This window comes from Macaca nemestrina, chromosome 20 (genome assembly GCF_043159975.1).
Source record: "Macaca nemestrina isolate mMacNem1 chromosome 20, mMacNem.hap1, whole genome shotgun sequence".
In the NCBI taxonomy this organism is placed as follows: Eukaryota; Metazoa; Chordata; class Mammalia; order Primates; family Cercopithecidae; genus Macaca; species Macaca nemestrina.
In genome coordinates, this window is record NC_092144.1 from 67462756 (window position 1) to 67484197 (window position 21442).

Here is a 21442-nt window from a genome sequence, read left to right on the forward strand (position 1 = left end):
CACAATCCGATATCATAGGTCCCTCACATTTCTGTGAGTATCCTAGACCTTACTTCAAGAAAATCTGGTTATGTCGCCTTTAAGAGCAACCCAAGCCCCGTCCTGTCTTTGGAGTCCGGCACTGCGTTTACCAGCTCCCGTGACGGTGCCACCGAGCCTCTACCCGCCATATAAAGCCTGACCAACGCTCTAAGGCAAGTCCAGAAGCGGGGTCGAAACTTCATAACCCAGAAGACACTGCGGTTCTCGGAGGCGCAACTGACCCAATGAAGGTACAGGAAGGAATGTTTGCGTGCGTGCGTGCGTGCGTGCGTGCGCATCGTCGGAGGGCGGGACTTCCGGCGTCCTCCGCGGTAGTTGATTTGGTTCTCTCTGGTGTTTTCACTAGCTCCGGCCTTTGGCGCTCTATGACGTCACCGAAGCGACGGAGCGGAAAAGCGCGAGAAGCGGCTGGGTTCCCTCCGCGCAGAGGCGGTAGTGACACAGGCACAACTGACAGTGGCAGAGGCTCAGCTGATAAGGACTGGGGACGGCGGTGTCGTTGTCTTGCCTTTGTCGCTCCCGCCCCTCTCTTCCCTGGCTGGGCTGGCGGAGTCCGCGCCGAAGAACCTAAGGTGGGTGCCCCATCCCAGGCCCAACTCCGCTCGACTCCTCCTTCCAGTGCTGAAGCCCACAGAAGGGGCCCTGCCGGTCAGGCCCCTTGTCCCGAAGAGGGTGGCGTTCCTGTGTGGGGTCCCCGTATCAGCTGGTTTGATGCAGCCCCAGAGCTCCCCTTCGGGAACCTCAGGTTCAGGGCATGGAGGCGCTGCCGAGTGGGCCGCGTCGGGGAGCCCGGAGTGTGTGTTGTTTCTGCGGGAAAGAGGGTTTTGTGAATTCTCTCTTGGAATGGCAACCTGAGCAGCCAGTAACCATGGAAGGTTGTCAGGGGAGGACCAGTCGGAGGGGCAGGTACAGAGTTAGAACGAGCAGGGTGGGGAATTGACACAGAGAGACCGAGAAGAGGCCACTGCAGTGGATCCCAGAGACTGCACCAGAGCCATGGTAGAAGAAGGGAGATGTGATGGGATTCTGGATAGACCTGGAAGATAGAGCCAACAGGTTTCCCTGCTGTATCAGATGTGTCTGTGAGCAAAAATAGGGAGTGAGGGGCCATTTTTTTTTTTTCTATTTTGCCTGAACATCTGAAAGAATGAAGTTGGGGAAATCAGCAGCATGAGGAGTAGGTTTCATGGAGAAGATCATGGGTTGCAGTTTGGCCAGTGTCATTCTCAGGCGTCTCAAGTGGAAAATGTCACATGGGTAGGGGGACAGAAAGGTCTGGAGTCTACAGAAGAGAGCTGGTGTAGTTTCTTCAAAAGAATAGAGGGTGGCCGGGCGCGGTGTCTCCCGCTGGTAATCCCAGCACTTTGGGAGGCTGAGGCGGGCGGATCACGAGGTCAGGCGTTCAAGACCAGCCTGACCAACATGGTGAAACCCCATCTCTACTAAAAACACAAAAACTAGCCAGGCGTGGTGGCGTGCGCCTGTCATCCCAGCTACTCGGGAGGTTGAGGCAGGAGAATTGCTTGAACCCGGGAGGTGGAGGTTGCAGTGAGCCAAGATCGCGCCACTGCACTCCAGCCTGGGCGACAGAGCAAGACTCTGTGTCAAAAAAGGTGCAGAGCACGGGTCTTTTCCGCGGAAACTGACATTGCGTTTCCGTTGTCGGCCTCCCGCTGCAGGAGCCATATATTGAAGACCATGTCTGGGAGCTTCTACTTTGTAATTGTTGGTCACCATGATAATCCAGTTTTTGAAATGGAGTTTTTGCCAGCTGGGAAGGCAGAATCCAAAGACGACCATCGTCATCTGAACCAGTTCATAGCTCATGCTGCTCTCGACCTCGTAGATGAGAACATGTGGCTGTCGAACAACATGTACTTGAAAACTGTGGACAAGTTCAACGAGTGGTTTGTGTCAGCATTTGTCACCGCGGGGCATATGAGGTTTATTATGCTTCATGACATAAGACAAGAAGATGGAATAAAGAACTTCTTTACTGATGTTTATGATTTATATATAAAGTTTTCAATGAATCCATTTTATGAACCCAATTCTCCTATTCGATCAAGTGCATTTGACAGAAAAGTTCAGTTTCTTGGGAAGAAACACCTTTTAAGCTGAATGCAGAAAATTCCAAAATAAATGATACCACCAGAGTGGTGTATACTCAGGAATGTGTACATTGTAAGTTACTTGATTAAATAGCTTGGAAAACTTTTGTGTATTCTCAACTTATCTAAACTTAATGAAATTCCTTTTATATTTAAAAATAGTACATTCTGTCTCATGTCACATATCAGTAGATCAATTGGTATTCCCTTGTGAACAGTGTTATTTATAAAGAGCTCGTTATCAATAATAATGACTTTTTTTCTTTTTCTTTTCTTTTTTTTTTTTTTTTTTTTGAGAAGGAGTTTCGCTCTTGTTGCCCGGGCTGGAGTGCAGTGGCACGATCTCAGCTCACTGCACCCTCCACCTCCTGGGTTCAAGCAATTCTTCTGCCTCAGCCTCCTGAGTAGCTGAGATTATGGGCTCCTGCCACCATGCCTGGCTAATTTTTTTTTATACTTTTAGTAGAGACGGGGTTTCACCATGTTGGTCAGGCTGGTCTTGAACTCCTGACCTCGTGATCTGCCTGCCTTGGCCTCCCAAAGTGCTGGGATTACTCGCGCCTGGCCATGAAATATTTTTACTTAAAAATTGGGAATAAGCTTTTCTTTCCTTTTTTTTTTTTTTTTTTTTTTAAGATAGTCTTGCTCCTGTCATGCAGGCTGGAGTGCAGTGGCACGATCTTGGCTCACTGCAGCCTCTGCCTCCCGGGTTCAAGCAATTCTCCTTCTTCCCAAGTAGCTGGCATTACAGCCATATGCCTGGCTAATTTTTGTATTCTTAGTAAAGACGGGGTTTCACCATTTTGGCCGGGCTGGTCTTGAACTCCTGAACTCAGGTTATCTGCCCACCTCAGTCTTCCAGAGTGCTGGGATTACAGGCGTGAGCCACTGTTCCTGGCTGGGAATAAGCTTTTGACTTTCCCGATTCAGATAGGTTGATCTTTTGTTTTTTTCTGAGATGGAGTTTCGCTCTGTTGTCCAGGCTGGAGTGCAATGGCACTTGGCTCACTACAACCTCCGCTTCTAACTTCAAGTGATTCTCCTGCCTCAGCCTCCCAAAGTGCTGGGATTACAGGTGTGAGCCACCATACCCAGCCCAGATAGGTTGATCTTAATGTAACAATCCAAAACAAATGTCATAGTCAAGATTGGGTAGCTAGATTTAAAACTAAAATATTCTGCAGTTGGGAGTGAAATATGTTAGCACATATGTGGACGTTATGCATTTAGAGATGTTATACAAATGTATAGGCAGTATACACAGCACTACTCAAGAAGCCAAAGAAACACTTGTGCAGTGCTATGTGTCACATGTTTGCTTCTGCCAGAGGGTAGGAATAGTGATCCTGCTATAATGTGAGAACCTGAATCATGTTTGTAACATAGGAGGCTGGGAGCAGTTCCAGGCCACAGTGAAGTGTGTTGCTTCTGTCACTTTATATTCTTTTATTTCCTTTCCCTCAGACAGTAAACTGTTGATACCCGTACTTGTAAAAGTTGTAAGGCAATTTTTAGGATTGTTGTCAAAGAAAAGCTTGGATTACATTAACATTTGTACTCAGTCTTTTAGGCAATACATCAGAGGGGGCTGGGAATTGTGTCTGTGTTCCTATGATAAGTAGATCTTACTGTAAAATGGTAAATGTCCATTGAAAAGCAAGTAATACAACCTGTGCTAATTGGGAGCACTTGAACACTTTTGTTCCATTCTGAATAACTTTTGAGCAAGTAATTCTAAGCTTTGTCTTGTATCCTTGTGTAAAATTGCTACCATCATTTTCACCCTATTTGATTTCTTAAATAAAGATGTTTGTTCAAGAAAAAAAAAAAAAAAAAGAATAGAGGGTGTAGATTGAACTGGGTCCTGAGGATCCAATTTGGTAGGGAGGTCTGAAGATCATTGCCTGTGAGCTATGTGGTGAGGGAGGAGAGAGCTGATACTTGGGGTTCAGACCATAGGTGGAGCCATAAGCTGGACACTTACTTTAGAAAGGCACAGACCTGCCATAGGAAGGATTTTGTCCTCTGCCTAGAAAAAGGGAGGCATAGGCCGGGCGCGGTGGCTCAAGCCTGTAATCCCAGCACTTTGGGAGTCCGAGACGGGCGGATCATGAGGTCAGGAGATTGAGACCATCCTGGCTAACACGGTGAAACCCCGTCTCTACTAAAAAATACAAAAAAAAAAACTAGCCGGGCGAAGTGGCGGGTGCCTGTAGTCCCAGCTACTCGGGAGGCTGAGGCAGGAGAATGGGTGAACCCGAGAGGAGGAGCTTGCAGTCTTGCAGTGAGCTGAGATCCGGCCACTGCACTCCAGCCTGGGTGACAGAGCAAGACTCCGTCTCAAAAAAAAAAAAAAAAAAAAGAAAAAGGGAGGCATGGATGGAATAAGGAATGGGCTTGGGATGGAGACTAAAGTTTCAGATGGTTTATATTCTGCACCTATAGGCTTGACTGACCCTCAGGGCCACTCTTTGTAGGAAAAGAAAAAAGTTATCCAGGCTAGTGGAGCAGCTGGGTTCTAAACTAGAGCACTGCGTTTTCCCCTTCTCCACATATCAAGGCAAGATTGGATGATCTGCCCCAGTCAAGGTCTCCCAGCAAGCTCCCCTCAGAGCCTTATATAACAGGCAGGCCTGGTTGCAGAGTGGACCAGTAGCTGACCGACCTGCTCAGCCCCTCCCTACAACTCATTAAGAATGTATGAGGCCGGGCGCGGTGGCTCAAGCCTGTAATCCCAGCACTTTGGGAGGCCGAGGCGGGTGGATCATGAGGTCAGGTGATAGAGACCATCCTGGCTAACACAGTGAAACCCCATCTCTATTAAAAATACAAAAAAATTAGCCAGGCGTGGTGGTGGGTACCTGTAGTCCCAGCTACTCAGGAGGCTGAGGTGGGAGAATGGCGTGAACCTGGGAGGCGGAGCTTGCAGTGAGCCGAGATTGCACCACTGCACTCCAGCCTGGGTGACAGAGCGAGACTCCGTCTCTCAAAAAAAAAAAAAAAAAAAAAAAAGTATGAAACACTTATTGGTATAAACACTAGCCAGTGTCCTTCTAAATGTGTACACATAGGTAGGCAGTTAGAAGTGAAGCTATTCGTTGATTTAAATTCCTGCAAATACTACATAATTGATTTGACCCAAATTTGCCTATAAATATCAACATACCATGGAAAATTTTAGTATCATATCCTCTAAAATTTTAAAAGCTAAAACATACATCTCAGTTTTTGAAATTCTACTACATCATTTACACTGAAAACATATAGTAAACCATTAGTCCAAGAACAATGATAGCTGATACATATGATGAGCTACCAGTGTTTGACACCGGTAAGAGTCCTCTGGGGTGGGAGCCATTCTTACAACCTATTTACAGATGAGAGCACTGAAGCTCCAGCAGGTTCAGTTCTTTCTAGAATCACAGTGCTACTAAGAGCCAACGCTGAAGTCTGAGAAGCTGAGTTTATACAATCAACTTGAGATCAGTTTGCTTTAGGGTAAGGAAGAAGAGATGGTGGTCCAACTCGGCCTGTAGGATCTTCCCATGGTTTCCCATTTCTCATGGTTTCCCTCTTCCCTCAGGGCCCCCTGGCGATGGCAGAAATGAACCCAGCACAGGTGAGTAGAGTTTTTTCTACCTTTCACCTACCAGTTATCTCATAGATGGTTTTGGCACCTCCATATAAAGAAAAGTGGTGTCCTGAGACTCTTTCTCTGTCTTTTTCCCTCTCTTATGTCTGAAAAGTGGGTGGTTCCACCAGTTCTAGTACCTTAAATTAGGTTTGGGATTTTTGTTTGATTGTTTGAAGTTTATGGTGACACCTTATCTGGATGGCCCTGGATTATATGGAGTGGTTCTCATTTTTGACAACTGACGTGGTAACATCTGTCAGAGTGTCATGGGCACAAGATTAACAATGTTTCAATGTTTGGAGGGGAGACTGAACTGGATTTTTAGTTAACTGCAAGTGTCTGTTATATCAGATAGGAATAGGGAGCAGAGTGGGAGGTGGCTAGAGACACACGAACATCAGGCCTGGAATGACAGCCTAGGTCCTGGGTCTCTAATCTAAGGGAGGTGGTAGATGGGGAGGATTTGAAGCAGAAGAGGGCAGTGATAGGACCCTAGCTTAAGGAACTTTCTTTGGCTTCTGAGGAGGACAGACTGTGGAGATGAGGGTAATGGCAGGGAGATCTGAGAGGATGTTCCTGCAGCAGTCTAGGTGGATGTTGGTGGTAACTTGTCAAGAGTAGTGTTGGCTTCAGGATGTGTTTTGAACTGGAGCTGCCCACATTTTATGATGTAGAGAGTGAGGCAGCTGGGGAGGTAGGATAGAAGGAGAATCAGGAGTGGCCCCATGGTTTTGTTTGGAATTATAGATGCTCCATTAGCTATGACGGGAGAAGTCAGCAGTAGAAGGAATTTTCAGAGTGAGTATGAGGAGTCAGTGTTTGTTCAGGCCACAGATGTCTCAGAGACTCCTGGTGGAGGAGTTCAGGTTGGAGACGTCCACACCACAGTGGCTGTCATATGGACCAGGATGAAGCCGTGGATTCAGTTTAGGTGACAGCATCTCTAGGTTATGGTGGCAGTGCTGTTTGACGATAGAGAATTGGAATGGGGCATGAGACCTGGGTCTCTTACTGGGTACGTGTGTGGTGGGGGGGAGTCACTAGACAAATGAGGGAATGGAGTGTTTGTGGGGATGAGTGTATGTGAGATGGTGGGGTATAGGAGTGAGAAAGGCTTCTGAAGGAGAGTGGACATGATGGGGTTGATGAGGGGGTAATAGGGTGAGGTTGGAGAGTTGCTAAGCATCAGTTGGATTGAGGTGAGGATGGGAGTTATATTAGTCCATTTTCATATTGCTACAAAGAACTACCTGAGACTGGGTAATTTATGAGGAAAAGAGGTTTAATTGGCTCACAGTTCTTTTTCTATTGTTTGTTTATTTTTGAGATGTGGCCCAGGCTGGAGAGCAGTGGCATAATCTCAGCTCACTGCAATCTCTGCCTCCCAGGTTCAAGTGATTCTTCTGCCTCAGCCTTCTGAGTAGCTGGGACGACAGACTCACGCCACCATGCCCAGCTAATTTTTGTATTTTTAGTAGAGATGGGGTTTCACCATGTTGGCCAAGATGGTCTTGATCTCCTGACCTCATGATCCACCCTCCTCAGCCTCCCAAAGAGGCAGGACACAGCTGAGAGTATGTGAAGTCCTCACATGGTTGGTTTGGGCTGCTGACAGTGAACTGAGAAACAGGGTCATGTAGGGAACCTTCAAAGCAGGGCTTTGGGCTGCCCCCGGTGCTAGGAGACTTTGGTTTCTGGGGCAGGACTGGGAGTGAACTGGATGCTGAGCGTATTTGCCGTGCACCACCTGGTTTCCATGTGCAGAGTGGCCTGTTAGGAGGTGAAGGAAATGCTTGTGGTGTGGGCTGAGAGGTGTCTGTGGAATTGACGGGAGTGGAGGTGTGAGAGCTGGGATTGGAATGCTGACCAAAGACTGATGTTTAAGCAGGAGGAGTGTGAATGGAGGCCCCAGGCCCTGCCCCTGGTAGCTCAAGGGAGGAGGATGAGTCTGAGTTTGGTTGTCTTGGGAGGCAAGATCTGGGTGACCCCATGGACTCTGGCTGGCAGGAGAGGATGGATCCCCCATGGGAGGCCCACATTCCTTTTCCACCTTATCTTCCATCTGTTTCCTCTGTGCTGGACACGGTGGCCAATGGAAATACGGAGAGAAAAGTCACTTGTGCCACCTGGATGTTGTTTGTCTGCCACACTGACTGGGAGGGTGTGGAGGAGACTGAGGAAGGAATGGAGGTGTAGGGGAGAGGGATGAGTTCCTGGAGAGAGAAATGTAGCAGTGATTGTACCCACTGGGTTTTTTCTTTTTCTCTTTCTTTTTCTCTCTTTTTTTTTCTTTCTTTTTTTCCTTTTTTTTTTTTTTTTGAGATGGAGTCTCGCTCTGTTGCCCAGGCTGGTGTGCAGTGGCACGATCTTGGCTCACTGCAACCTGCACCTCCTGGGTTCAAGCAATTCTGCCTTAACCTCCCAAGTAGCTAGGACTACAGGCCTGTGCTGCCATGCCCAGCTAATTTTTGTATTTTTAGTAGAGACGGGATTTCACTGTGTTGGCCAGGCTGGTCTCTAGCTCCTGACCTCAGGTGATCTGCCCGCCTCAGCCTCCCAAAGGTCTGGGATTATAGGCATGATCCACTGTGCCTGGCCCCCATGGAGCTTTCATTTATGGATGTGAGTGAGTGATGCCAGGGACAGGCCAATGACACTGAAAGAAGATATTTATTCCTTACGTTTCCCTAAGGAGGGTGCACACCACATTACACGGGGCCACATGGTGAAGTGCCAGATTTGGTCAGGAGAAAAATTGCCATGAGGAGAGTTTAGTTTAGTCCACAGATGCTCTTGGGATTTCAAAGGGAAACAAGGCAGGGCTGGGTGTCAGGATAGTTTGGCTAGTTTTAGTAATTCCAGGTCACCTGGGCTATTGGGACTGTCCCTAGTTGAGCAGTACCTGTCCCTGGGTTGATTTAGAACATGGGAAATAGTGGCTTGTTTGAGAAAGTTAGAGATGGAGGTGGTTCAGAATATGTGCCCAGGATGGTAGGGGAGATGGAAACACATTTGGCTGTTAGTTTGGCCCTGTGTTTAATGGGTGGTAAATATAAGTAGAAAATAAATAGAGAATTTAAGTAAATACAGCTTGAAAAGAAGCTACTCATGTATTCATCTCTCCCAATTTGGCAGGGCCGTGTGGTCTTTGAGGATGTGGCCATATATTTCTCCCAGGAGGAGTGGGGGCACCTTGATGAGGCTCAGAGGTTGCTGTACCGCGATGTGATGCTGGAGAATTTGGCCCTTTTGTCCTCGTTAGGTAAGGCCTTCATACTTGCCCAGTGTCCTGGGTTGGGCTGTGTTGTCTCCTTTTACCTGAAGGTGGCTCTGCGTTTCCTGCAGTGAGACCGTGGGTGCTGCTGCTTTTCCTTGTTTCCTGACATATGTTCTATGAGAGTCAGGACTGGGCTGTGTGCTGTGTGCTCCCTTTTTCCTAGCAGCCCCATCCCCTGCTGCTCCGAGGCTTGCAAGAAAGGGCTCAGGATCCAGAAATGTTGAAGTTGACATAGTTCTCTGGCCCTGAGTTCTCATCTAATGCATGGGACCTCTGTGCTCTGTTGTTCCCTTGCTCTTGCCAATATTTCTTGGTGCCTTCTTGTTCCTGGAATTTCTGGCACTGACCTGATCACTAATTTGATGAAGCACTGGCTTGATTGTGCAGGATGTAGAAATCTTCTGTGAAGTTCTGGTGATTATAGAATGTGGGATATCATCAGGTGGTCTCTCTGGGTGTGTGCTTGTCTCTTTCTGTGTCTTTCCCCTAGGACTGGTCTCTTTCAGGTCTCACAGACTGTCACCTTAAGCAATGGGGAGGGCCCTGGTACCCAAGAGGGTGGATATTACTCCCTGAAGGGCTGTAGAGACTCAGAGGGACATGATCCTGGTTCCTGGGAGTTGGGAAAAGGTGTAATATCACAGGTTGGGTCATACCACACTAGGAACCTGTCCTGTGACCCCTGTTGTTTAGTTCAAGACCGGTTGCCACAACTCACTCTTCCTTTCCTTCCCGCATTGTCATTTCTACTCTGACTTCTAATCCCTGGCTTCCACCTGTTACCTATTCTCTTCGACTGCTCCCTTTGCAGTGCCCTCCAATGCATGACCTGTACTTGAGGTGAGGTCTGCATGTATTTGTCAGTCGTCCCTGAACGCCATCTCCTCTGTCACAGTCAGATCTCTCTGGGTTTAGACACAGCCTTCTACACACTGCTCACTAGTCACCAGCAGCCATGGCTTGTGGAAGGCCATTTGCAGAGAAGTGATTTGGAGACCCTCCTTCTCCTCTCTGCACTGTACCCCTCTCTTGTGTTCTTACCTATCATCAGGGCTCTCCCATTAGGGGTATTTGCCAGGTCCAACTCTGCACAGCAGGCCTTCTTCTCATTGGCCTTCGTGTTTGTATTACTTCGTTCTCACTCTGCTATTGGGAAATACCCAAGACTGGGTAATTTCTAAAGGAAAGAGGTTAATTGACTCACAGGTCCCCATTGCTGGGGAGGCCTCAGGAAACTTACACTCATGGCGGAAGGCAAAGGAGAAGCAGGCATCTTCTTCACAGGGTGGCAAGACAAATGAATCCAAGCAGGGGAAATGCCAGACACATAAAACCAGCAAATTTCATGAGAATTTACTCAGTTTCGTGAGAACAGCGTGGGGGAAACTGTTCTCATGATTGAGTTATGTCCACCTGGTCCCATGCTTGACACATGGGAATTACTGGCATTACAATTCAAGATGAGATTTGGGTGGGGACACAGAGCCTAACCATATTATTCCACCCCGGCCCCTCCCAAATTTTATGTCCCTTTCACATTTCAACACCAATCCTGCCTTCCTAACAGTCCCCCAAAGTCTTAATTCATTCCAGCATTAACCCAAAAGTCCAAGTCCAAAGTCTCATCTGAGACAAGGCAAGTCCCTTCTGCCTATAAGCCTGTAAAGTCAAAAAGCAAGTTTAGTTACTTCCAAGATATAATGAGGATACAGGCATTGGATAAATGTACCTATTCCTAATGGAAGAAATTGGCCAAAACAAGGTCTACAGGCCCCATGCAAGTCCAAAACCCAGCGAGGCAATCATTAAATTTTAATGCTCTGATATTATATCCTTTGACTCCCATCTCTCACATCCGGGGCACACTGATGCAGTAGGTGGGCTCCCTCCCACTGTCTTGGGCAACTCTGCCCTTGTGGCTTTGCAGGGTATAGACCCCCTCTCAACTGCTTTCATGGGCTGGCATTGAGTGTCTCCGGCTTTTTCAGGCACACGGTGCAAGCTGTTGGTGGATCTACCATTCTGGGGGCCGGAGGACAGTGGCCCTCTTCTTATAGCTCCATTAGGTAGTGCCCCAGTAGGGAGTCTGTGTGGGGGCTCTGACCCCACATAACCCTTCCTGCAGTGCCCTAGCAGAGGTTCTCCATGAGTTCCACCCCTGCCGCAAACCTCTGCCTGGACATCTGGCATTTCCATACATCCTCTGAAATCTAGGTGGAGGTTCCTTCCCAAATATCAATTCATGACTTCTGTGCACCCACAGGCCCAACACCATGTGCAAGCCACCAAGGCTTGGGGCTTATACCCTCTGAAGCAATGGCTGGAGCTGTACCTTGCCCCTTTTAGCCATGGCTGGAGCTGAAGCAGCTGGAATGCAGGGCACCATGTCCCAAGGCTGCATAGAACAGGGGGACCTAGGGCCAGCAGCTGGGAGGCAGGGCTCCATGTCCTGAGGCTGCACTAAACAGTCTGGGCCAGACCCATGAAACCATTTTTCCCTCCTAGGCCTCTGGGCCTATGATGGGAGGGGCTGCCAGGAAGGTCTCTGACAGGTGTTGGAAACATTTTCCCCATCATCTTGGTGATTAACATTTGGCTCCTCGTTACTTATGCAAATTTCTGCAGCAGCCTTGAATTTCTCCCCAGAAAATGGGTTTTTCTTTTCTATTGCATAGTCAGGCTGCAAAATTTCCAAACTTTTCTGCTTTGCTTCCTCTTGAACACTTTAGCACTAGACATTTGTTCTGCCAGATACCCTAAATCATCTCTCTCAAATTCAAAGTTCCACAGATATCTAGGGCAGGGGCAAGATGCCGCCCGTCTCTTTGCTAAAGGATAGCAAGAGTCACCTTTACTCCAGTTCCGAACAAGTTCCTCATCTCTGTCGAAGACCACCACAGCCTGGACTTCATGGCCCATAGTGCTAAATCAGCATTTTGATCAAAGCCATTCATCAAGTCTCTAGGAAGTTCCAAACTTCCCCACATTTTCCTGTCTTCTTCTGAGCCCTCCAAACTGTTCCAACCTCTGCCTGTTACCCAGTTCCAAAGTCACTTCCACATTTTCAGGTATCCTTACAGCAGTATTTCACTACCTCGGTACCAGGTTACTACATTTGTCCGTTCTCACACTGCTATTAAGAAATACCCTGGCTGGGTGTGGTGGCTCACTCACTCCTGTAATCCCAGCACTTTGGGAGGCTGAGGTAGGTGGATCACCTGAAGTCAGGAGTTTGAGACCAGCCTGGCCAATATGGTGAAACCCCATCTGTACTAAAAATACAAAACTTAGCTGGGTATGGTGGCAGGTGCCTGTAATCCTAGCTACTCGGCAGGCTGAGGCAGGAGAATCACTTGAACCGAGGAAGTGGAGGTTGCAGTGAGCTGAGATCGCACCACTGCACTCCAGCCTGGGTGACAGAGCAAAATTCTGTCTCAAAAGAAAGAAATATCCAATATTTGGCCAGGGTTGGTGGCTCACGCCTATAATCCCAGCACCTTGGGAGGCTAAGGTGGACGGGTCACTTGAGGTCAGGAGTTTGAGACCAGACTGGCCAACATGGCGAAACCCTGTCTCTACTAAAAATAACAACAACAACAAAAATTAGCCGGGCATGGTGGCTCATACCTGTTATCCCAGCTAGTTGGGAGGCTGAGACAGGAGAATTGCTTGAACCCAGGAAGCGGAGGTTGCGGTGAGCTGAGATCACACCACTGCACTCCAGCCTGGGGGAAAGAATGAGAGTTCATCTCAAAAAAAAAAAAAGAAATACCTGAGCTTGGGTAATTTATAAAGGAAAGAGGTTGAATTGACTCACAGTTCTGCATGGTTGGGAGGTCTCAGGAGATTTACCATCATGGTAGAAGGCGAAGGAGAAGCAGGCACCTTCTTCACAGGATGGAAGGATGGAGTGAGTGCAAGCAGGGGAAATGCAAGATGCTTATAAAACCATTAGATCGTGTGGGCGCTGTGGCACACGCCTGTAATCCCAGCACTTTGGGAGGCCAAGGACGGTGGATCACCTGAGGTCAGCAGTTCGAGACGAGCCTGGCAAACATGGTGAAACCCCGTCTCTACTAAAAATACAATAATTAGCTGGGTGTGGTGGCACACGCCTGTAATCCCAGCTACTGAGGAAGCTGAGGCAGGAGGATCACTGGAATCCAGGAGGTAGAGGTTGCAGTTAGCAGAGATCGTGCCACTGCACTCCAACCTGGGCGGCAGAGCAAGACACAGTCTCAAAATAAATAAATAAATAAAACCCATCAGATCTCAGGAGAACTCACGATCATGAGAACAGCCTGGGGGAACCGTCCCCATGATCCAGTTAGTTTCACCTGGTCCCACCCTTGACACGTGGGGGTTATGGAGATTACAATTCAAGATGAGATCTGGGTGGGGACACAACGCCTAACCGTATTGTTCCCACACCAAACCGAGGGTGGGGCTGCTTATTCTCGCAGCCCAATAATGAGATGCAGATGAACTGGGAAAATAGAGTTTTTATTTCTGTAACCAGTTACAGGGAGAAGGCCTGGAAATTATTGCCAGACCGGCCGGGCGCGGTGGCTCAAGCCTGTAATCCCAGCACTTTGGGAGGCCGAGATGGGCGGATCACGAGGTCAGGAGATCGAGACCATCCTGGCGAACACGGTGAAACCCCGTCTCTACTAAAAAAATACAAAAAACTAGCCGGGCGAGGTGGCGGGCGCCTGTAGTCCCAGCTACACAGGAGGCTGAGGCAGGAGAATGGCGTAAACCCGGGAGGCGGAGCTTGCAGTGAGCTGAGATCCGGCCACTGCGCTCCAGCCCCGGCGACAGAGCGAGACTCCGTCTCAAAAAAAAAAAAAAAAAATTATTGCCAGACCAACTCAAAAGCACAAAGTTTTCCAGAGCTTATATACCTTCTAAGCTATTTGTCTACATGTAAGTGTGCATTCTTCTAAAGATGTAAGTGATTAACTTCTCTATAACCAAGATCTGAGTCTTGAAGACCTTCCTCTGGAGCCTCAGTAAATTTACTTCATCTAAATGGGTCCAGGTGCTGGAGTGATTACCCTTGTCTCCTTCTAAATCATGGAGGTTTGGGGAGTTTCTTTAGAACCCCAATAAACTTATTCACAGAGGCCTGGGGAGTTTCTTCAGACCTCCAATAAAACATATTTAAAACGTATTTAATCCTAAACGGGTCCTGTTAAGAATTCCTTCGTGATCTTGTCGTCCTTCAAGGCCCAGGAAAGGCCTAGGCAAAACTCTTGGTGGACTTTTGTTACCCTCCAGCCTGTGCATGAGAACACTGGCACTATCAGCCTTTAATCAACTTAACCAGTCAGTGCTGAAACCGTTGTCATGGAAGCCTGCCTGCTCAGCTGTTAGGGAGACCTGGCCTGCCACAGTACCAGGGTTCATGCCTGTCACCAATTCCATGATCATTTTCATGGGGTGTCTGACTGACATTTGTGATGGGGTTGCCTCCGCTCATCACAGTCAACATGCACCTCACCAGCATTTTTATTCTTACAGGTTGTTGCCATGGAGCTGAGGATGAGGAGGCACCTTTAGAGCCAGGTGTTTCCGTAGGAGTGTCACAGGTCATGGCTCCAAAACCCTGTCTATCTACCCAGAAGACGCAACTGTGTGAGACATGTAGCTCACTTCTGAAGGACATTCTGCGTCTGGCTGAGCATGACGGATCACACCCCGAGCGGGGACTGTACACGTGTCCAGCACATCTTCACCAGCACCGAAAGGAGCAGATTAGAGAGAGACTTTCCAGAGGGGATGGAGGAAGACCGACATTTGTGAAGAACCACAGCGTTCACATGGCAGGGAAGACCTTCTTGTGCAGTGAATGTGGGAAAGCCTTTAGCCACAGACATAAACTTGCTGACCATCAGAAAGTCCACATGGGAGAAAGACCTTATAAGTGCAGCAAATGTGGGATATTGTTCATGGAAAGGTCCACACTCAATAGACATCAGAGAACTCACACTGGAGAAAGGCCTTATGAGTGCAATGAATGTGGGAAGGCCTTTCTTTGTAAGTCTCACCTTGTTCGTCACCAGACAATCCACTCTGGAGAAAGGCCTTATGAGTGCAGCGAATGTGGGAAATTGTTTATGTGGAGTTCCACACTCATTACACATCAGAGGGTTCACACTGGAAAGAGGCCTTATGGTTGCAGTGAATGTGGGAAGTTCTTTAAGTGCAACTCAAACCTCTTTAGGCATTACAGAATTCATACAGGAAAAAGGTCTTATGGTTGCAGTGAATGTGGGAAGTTCTTTATGGAGAGGTCTACACTCAGTAGACATCAGAGAGTTCACACTGGAGAAAGGCCTTATGAGTGCAACGAATGTGGGAAATTCTTTAGCTTGAAATCTGTCCTCATTCAGCACCAAAGAGTTCACACTGGAGAACGGCCTTATGAATGCGGTGAATGTGGGAAAGCCTTCCTTACAAAGTCCCACCTCATTTGTCATCAGACAGTTCACGCTGCAGCAAAGCAGTGCAGTGAATGTGGGAAATTCTTTAGGTATAACTCCACACTTCTCAGACATCAGAAAGTCCACACTGGATAAGGCCCTTATGAATGCAGTGGATGTGGGAAAGCCTTCAGTCGCCAACATATTGTGGCTGGACAACAGGCAGTACACACTGGAGAAGGACTGAGTGCCATGAATGTGGGTAATTATGTAGGTACAGTTCTCCAATCGCTATGTATCAGATAATTCACACTGCAGAAATGTGTGTTCAGCAAACTTGGGACATTATTTTGGTTTGACTCTCATTAGACATAGGAGAGTTTACACTGAAGAAGAGTCTTTTCAATAAAGTAGAAAGTGGTAAAGATTCAACATGGAAGATTGTACTTACTGGGCTTCAGAATATCCACACTAGTGAAAGTCTTCTGAGTACAGCAAATGTGTGACATTATTTTGCTACTACTTCGCACTACTTAGACACCGGTAGTTCACACTGGAGAAGGGCCACATATATGCCTTGAATGTAGCCAAGATAATGAACAACACCCAGAAATCTCTGATTTAGCAATGAGAACTAGTATCATATGTTTTTTTAAAAAACAATGGTAAAGTACGTGCCACATCAAGTTTGCCATCTTAACTGTTGTCCTGTTTAATACTTGAAGTACATTCACATTGTTGTGCAAATAATATCCTGAACTCTTTATCTTGTAAAATGAAACTCTATAACCATTAAATAACAACTCATTCCCACATTTCTTCAGTCCTTGGCGACCACCATGCTAAAGTCATTATGAATCTGACTATTCTTGGTACTTTACAGAAGAAGAATCTTAGAGTGTTTTTCATTATTTTTTTTTTCACTTAGGATAATATCCCCAAATTTCAGCCATGTTTTAGCATGTGTCAGAAATTTTAAGGCTGAGCAATATTTCATTATTGGCATTTGCCACATTTCCTTTATTTATGACATCTATTCATGGACACTTGGGTTACTTCTACCTCTGGCTATTGTGAATGTTGTCCCTACAAGCATAAGGGCACAAATATCTCTTCGAGTCCCTGCTTTCAGTTCTTATTGGGTATACCCAAAAAAGTGGAACCGCTGGATCCTGTGGTAATTCTAACTTGAATTCTCTGATGAACTGAGAAACTTTTCCATAAAACTTGTACCGTTTTACATTCCTAGCATTTCACAAAAGTTGTGATTTGTCCTCATTCTAATCCATAGAAGGCAACATTTCTAACAAGTTTCTAGGTGATTTTGTTGTTGCTGATGCAGGGACTACATTTTGAGAACTGCCCTATCCCATTTCTAGTACAATGCAGATATTCTGTAAATACCCCTTGTTTCTATGTTCTATCCTGTGAACCTTTTCATTTTGTTAATTTTTCCCAATGTTTACAACCAGGAAATAGCTTGTCATCTTTGATATAAAATAGAAATATTTGCAAAATACCAATTGCATTCTGTAGCCCTTGGATCCGTTTCTACCCCAATCTATGTAGATATTTAGTGGCATATTATCTTGTGTGAGAATACCTCATGGTAAGAATACACTTTAAAGGATCTTAAGGTCCCAAAATAACAGCAGTTTCCCTGTGGACCTGCCCTCCACCCAGGCCATCCAGTCCCAACGACTGTGCTCTCACTGCTGCTTTCCAGGTGTGTACCTGTCATGGGGTGTGCATGCCGCTGACCATTCCTCTTAATGGGTTCTAGGCAACAGATAGAATAGCTTAGATGCCAAAGCCATAGAACCTGCCAGGGGTTGTGTCATTTTGAAAATTATGCAAAATTCTAAATGATCTTACATGGCAGCAGTCCCCAACGTTTTTGGCACCAGGAACTGGTTTCATGGGAGGCCATTTTTCCGTGGATGGTTTTGGAATGAAACTCTTCCACCTAAGATCATCAGGCATTAGTTAGATTCACATAAGGCCCACACCTAGGTCCCTCGCATGCACAGTTCAGAATAGGGTGTGCGCTCCTATGTCTAATGCTGCCGCTGATCAGGAGGTGGAGATGAGCAGGAATGCTCGCTCCTGCTGTGCGGAGGCCTACTTCCTGACAGGCCACGGACTGGTACAGTCTGTGGCTTGGGGGTTGAGGATCTCTGTTAAATGGGATTTGGGGAATTTTATTTGGGTTCTCTCTTTGACTATTCTATTGTCAAAGTTATTGCATCTAATTTTTCTAGAGTAAGCCAGGTTCTGTGTCATGTCATAGAGCCACATAAACAGCAAGGGGCGCTATTGTGAACTGTGCCTGCGAGGGATCTCCGTGTGCTCCTTATGTGAATCTGAGCTAAAATCAGAAAAAAATAAAAAATAAAAATTGAGCCTGTGAGGTTAGAAGCAAGACAGTCATGTTAGATTTCTGTCATTATTCATAGTTCTGCAAAGGTGGTTTCAGGTTCTGCATCAACCCAAATGTGCTCTTCCATCCAGCAGCATTTACAACCAAAGATGCAGCCAGGCGCGGTGGCTCAGGCCTGTAATCCCAGCACTTTGGGAGGCCGAGGCAGGCAGATCACGAGGTCAGGAGATCGAGACCATCCTGGCTAACACAGTGAAACCCCGTCTCTACTAAAAATACAAAAATTAGCCCGGCGCGGTGGCGGGCGCCTGTAGTCCCAGCTACTCGGGAGCCTGAGGCAGGAGAATGGCCTGAACCCAGGAGGCGGAGCTTGCAGTGAGCCGAAATCGCGCCACTGTACTCCAGCCTGGGCGACAGAGCGAGACTCCATCTCAAAAATAAAATTAAATAAATAAATAAAACCAAAGATGCTGTCCCTTAATTAGTTACTCTCACAATCCATTTTCGTACTGGTTCCTCAGGAAACTATTTCAATCTATAAAAGTGAAACAGTTTCTTCACATTATACTCTCTGGTTTGAATAGTTACTTGGTTTTGCTCTTCCCCACATTGACTACCTTCTTGGTAGCCATAGGTCTCAGAGGCATTTTCTGTTGTCCCTAAATGATTCTGCCCTTGGTGGGGGTGGCTTTTAGGCTGGCTGGTGGCTTTCATTCAGATGGACAGAAATCTAAGCTTGATCTAGCATCAAGTCTGGACCCAGCACTCTCTATTATTATTATTTTTTTTTAGCTATTATAGATAACAAAGGATTGAATAATTTGCTTTTGGCTTATTAGCTCGCATTTTCTTATGCATCCAGTGAACCAGAGATTGAATATTTTGCTTTTTGCCTATTAGTTTGCATTTTCTTATGCATCCAGTGTGCCAACTCCCTGGGAGTTGGATCCACCTCTAAATTTCATAGTAACTTTTACCTTTAGTAACTGAGCACAGCCAGCCACATGGCCACCAAGGAGTCAAAGGTTTTTCATCCTCCACCCATTTTTAAATAGAGAATTATTCAAAAGTTAAACAAAAAACTTTATTATCTCTTATTAATATATGAAAATTGTGTTCAAAATAGAAAGTGAACTTCTACTTTTCTTTTTTTGAGTGGTGTGATCTTGGCTCACTGCAACCTCCACCTCCCAGGTTCAAGTGATTCTCCTACCGCAGCCCCCATGTAGCTGGGATTACAGGCACACACCACCACGCCTCGCTAAGTTTTCTATAAGTAGAGATGGGGTTTCTCCATGTTGGCCAGGCTGGTCTCAAACTACTGGCCTCAAGTGATTCACCCACCTTGGCCTCCCAAAGTTCTGAAAATTATAGGCTTGAGCCACTATGCCCAGTCCGAGATCTATTTACTTTTGTCTACATTATTTTCCTTTCATTTTGAAATGACCTTTACATAACCCCTAAACCTGAAATAATCCCTTTGTGTTTTTTTGGCTTTTTGGGGTTTTTTTTGAGAGAAGTCTCACTCTTGTCTCCCAGGATTGAGTGCAAAGATGGCTTGATCTAGGCTCACTATAACCTCTGCCTCAGGGTTCACACAATTCTCCTGCCTCTGCCTCCCAAGTAACTGGGATTAAGGCACCTACTACCACGCCCGACTAAGTTTTGTGGGTTTTTTTTTTTTTTTTTTTTTTGAGACGGAGTCTCACTCTGTCGCCCACGCTGGAGTGCAGTGGCATGATCTCAGCTCACTGCAAGCTCCGCCTCCTGGGTTTACATCATTCTCCTGCCTCAGCCTCCCGAGTAGCTGGGACTACAGGCGCCGCCACCTCGCCCGGCTATTTTTTTGTTTTTTTTTAGTAGAGATGGGGTTTCACCGGGTTAGCCAGGATGGTCTCGATCTCCTGACCTCGTGATCCGCCCATCTCGGCCTCTCAAAGTGCTGGGATTACAGGCTTGAGCCACCGCGCCCGGCCGTTTTTTGTTTGTTTGTTTGTTTGTTTTTTGTTTTGTTTTGTTTTTAGGAGAGACGGGGGTTTCACCAAGTTGGCCAGGCTCGTCTCGAACTCCTGACCTCAAGTGATCTGCCTGCCTCTGCCTCCCAAAGTGCTGGGATTACAGGCGTGAGCCACTGCGCCCGGCCCAGAATTACTTTTTCTTTAGCAAAAACCACATCTTCATTTTTTAAATATAAGCTTCTTCACCAAAAACACATAGTAAACATCATGGCGCTGGGCTGCACAATACTTGGATAGAGCACGTTGATGTAAAGACATTTTTCTAAGTGTTTAGACCATGCCTTTTATATCTAAACATGAAAGAAATGAGTAGGTTCCTGTAAACAACTGCCACCAGCTGCCTCTGACACTGCAGCTCTTGCTTGTGACAGCCATCATGCACACCAAGGTCAAGTTCTTTCTCAGGACAAAGTAATCTCTGGTACCCCCAGAACCAATGATATCAGGTAATGCACTACAAAAGAAGGCAGAATTTTAGACCTGAGAGAAATCTGTCCTCTTAAAACTCTTGACAGAGAGATATTTCCTCATCTGGTTAGTGTAGATAATAAGTTGGCTTCCTGAGCTGGTCAGTGCAGGAGTGGGTTAGAGTTCTGTTTTATATTTGGCTTGGCCATTGTTGATTTCTATAGTCAATTTCTTACATGTAAACAAGGAAGATATCTATAATATTGAGATTTCTTGTTTTCTTAACTGGTCTTAGGTTGAAAACTGATTTAATTTTCATTCTCTTCCCCTCTCCCCGCACCATCCCATTCCTCTGCCTCTGCCAGATCTTCAGCTGGGTAGAGTTTTGGTTTTGTTTGTTTTTTAACCTGGAGGATGTCCCCAGATATCAAAACCTAAACTTCTGATTCTTAGAAGTCCTCCCTTCGATGAGTTGCTAGTTTTATTTCTCAACATGAACTTACCAAAACATCCCCCAGCAATCCCCTTGTTTCAGACATAGCTCTCTATGCTTCCCATTCCATGGCAGCAACTAAGTTTGACTCATCCAAAGCACAAAACCAATCCCTTTTTGCTTAAGTGACACAAGGATCCCCAGATGAACAAGTAGCTGTATCACCCTCCAATTAAATGGAAATAATATTTACTTCTGGTGGAACCGCTCCTTCCTTGGAACAAAGGGCCCCCAACCAGCAGAATTTACAGTTAAGAAGAAGTGGCCAGGCGCTGTGGCGCACGCCTCTAATCCCAGCACTTTGGGAGGCCGAGGCAGGCAGATCACAAGGTCAGGAGTTCAAGACCAGCCTGGCCAACATGGGGAAACCCTATCTCTACTAAAGATACAAAAAATTAGCTGGGCGTGGTGGTGCATGCCTGTAATCCCAGCTACTCAGGAGGCTGAGCCAGGAGAATCGCTTTACCCCAGGAAGTGGAGGTTGGAGTGAGCTGAGATCACGCCATTGCACTCCAGCCTGGTCAACAGGACGAAAAAGAAAAAAAAAAAAAAAATAATATATATATATATATATATATATATATATATATTTTAGCCGGGCGTGGTGGCAGCCATCTATAATCTCAGCTACTCAGGAGGCTGAGGAAGGAGAAT

General features: G+C 46.6%; 2 protein-coding genes across 4 annotated transcripts; both read left to right on the top strand.

Moving 5' to 3' along the window:
- Positions 1 to 407: 407 nt before the first annotated feature.
- LOC105488090 (zinc finger protein 547) lies at positions 408 to 16302 on the top strand. 2 transcript variants are annotated; one of them, XM_011751837.3, is made up of 4 exons: positions 408 to 614; positions 5737 to 5772; positions 8923 to 9049; positions 14588 to 16302. In XM_011751837.3, exons 1-4 carry the CDS (start codon positions 408 to 410, stop codon positions 15643 to 15645), a joined length of 1428 nt encoding a protein of 475 aa, XP_011750139.2. In that variant the 3' UTR covers positions 15646 to 16302. The 2 variants fall into 2 exon arrangements, with proteins under 2 accessions (XP_011750139.2, XP_024650629.2); XM_024794861.2 differs by lacking the exon at positions 408 to 614 and adding an exon at positions 2092 to 2226.
- On the top strand, positions 482 to 2260 carry LOC139360537 (trafficking protein particle complex subunit 2B). Of its 2 annotated transcripts, none has more exons than XM_071088086.1 (2): positions 482 to 614; positions 1722 to 2260. In XM_071088086.1, exon 2 carries the CDS (start codon positions 1741 to 1743, stop codon positions 2161 to 2163), a length of 423 nt encoding a protein of 140 aa, XP_070944187.1. In that variant the 5' UTR covers positions 482 to 614; positions 1722 to 1740; the 3' UTR covers positions 2164 to 2260. The 2 variants fall into 2 exon arrangements, with proteins under 2 accessions (XP_070944187.1, XP_070944188.1); XM_071088087.1 differs by lacking the exon at positions 482 to 614 and adding an exon at positions 647 to 1041.
- Positions 16303 to 21442: the final 5140 nt, after the last annotated feature.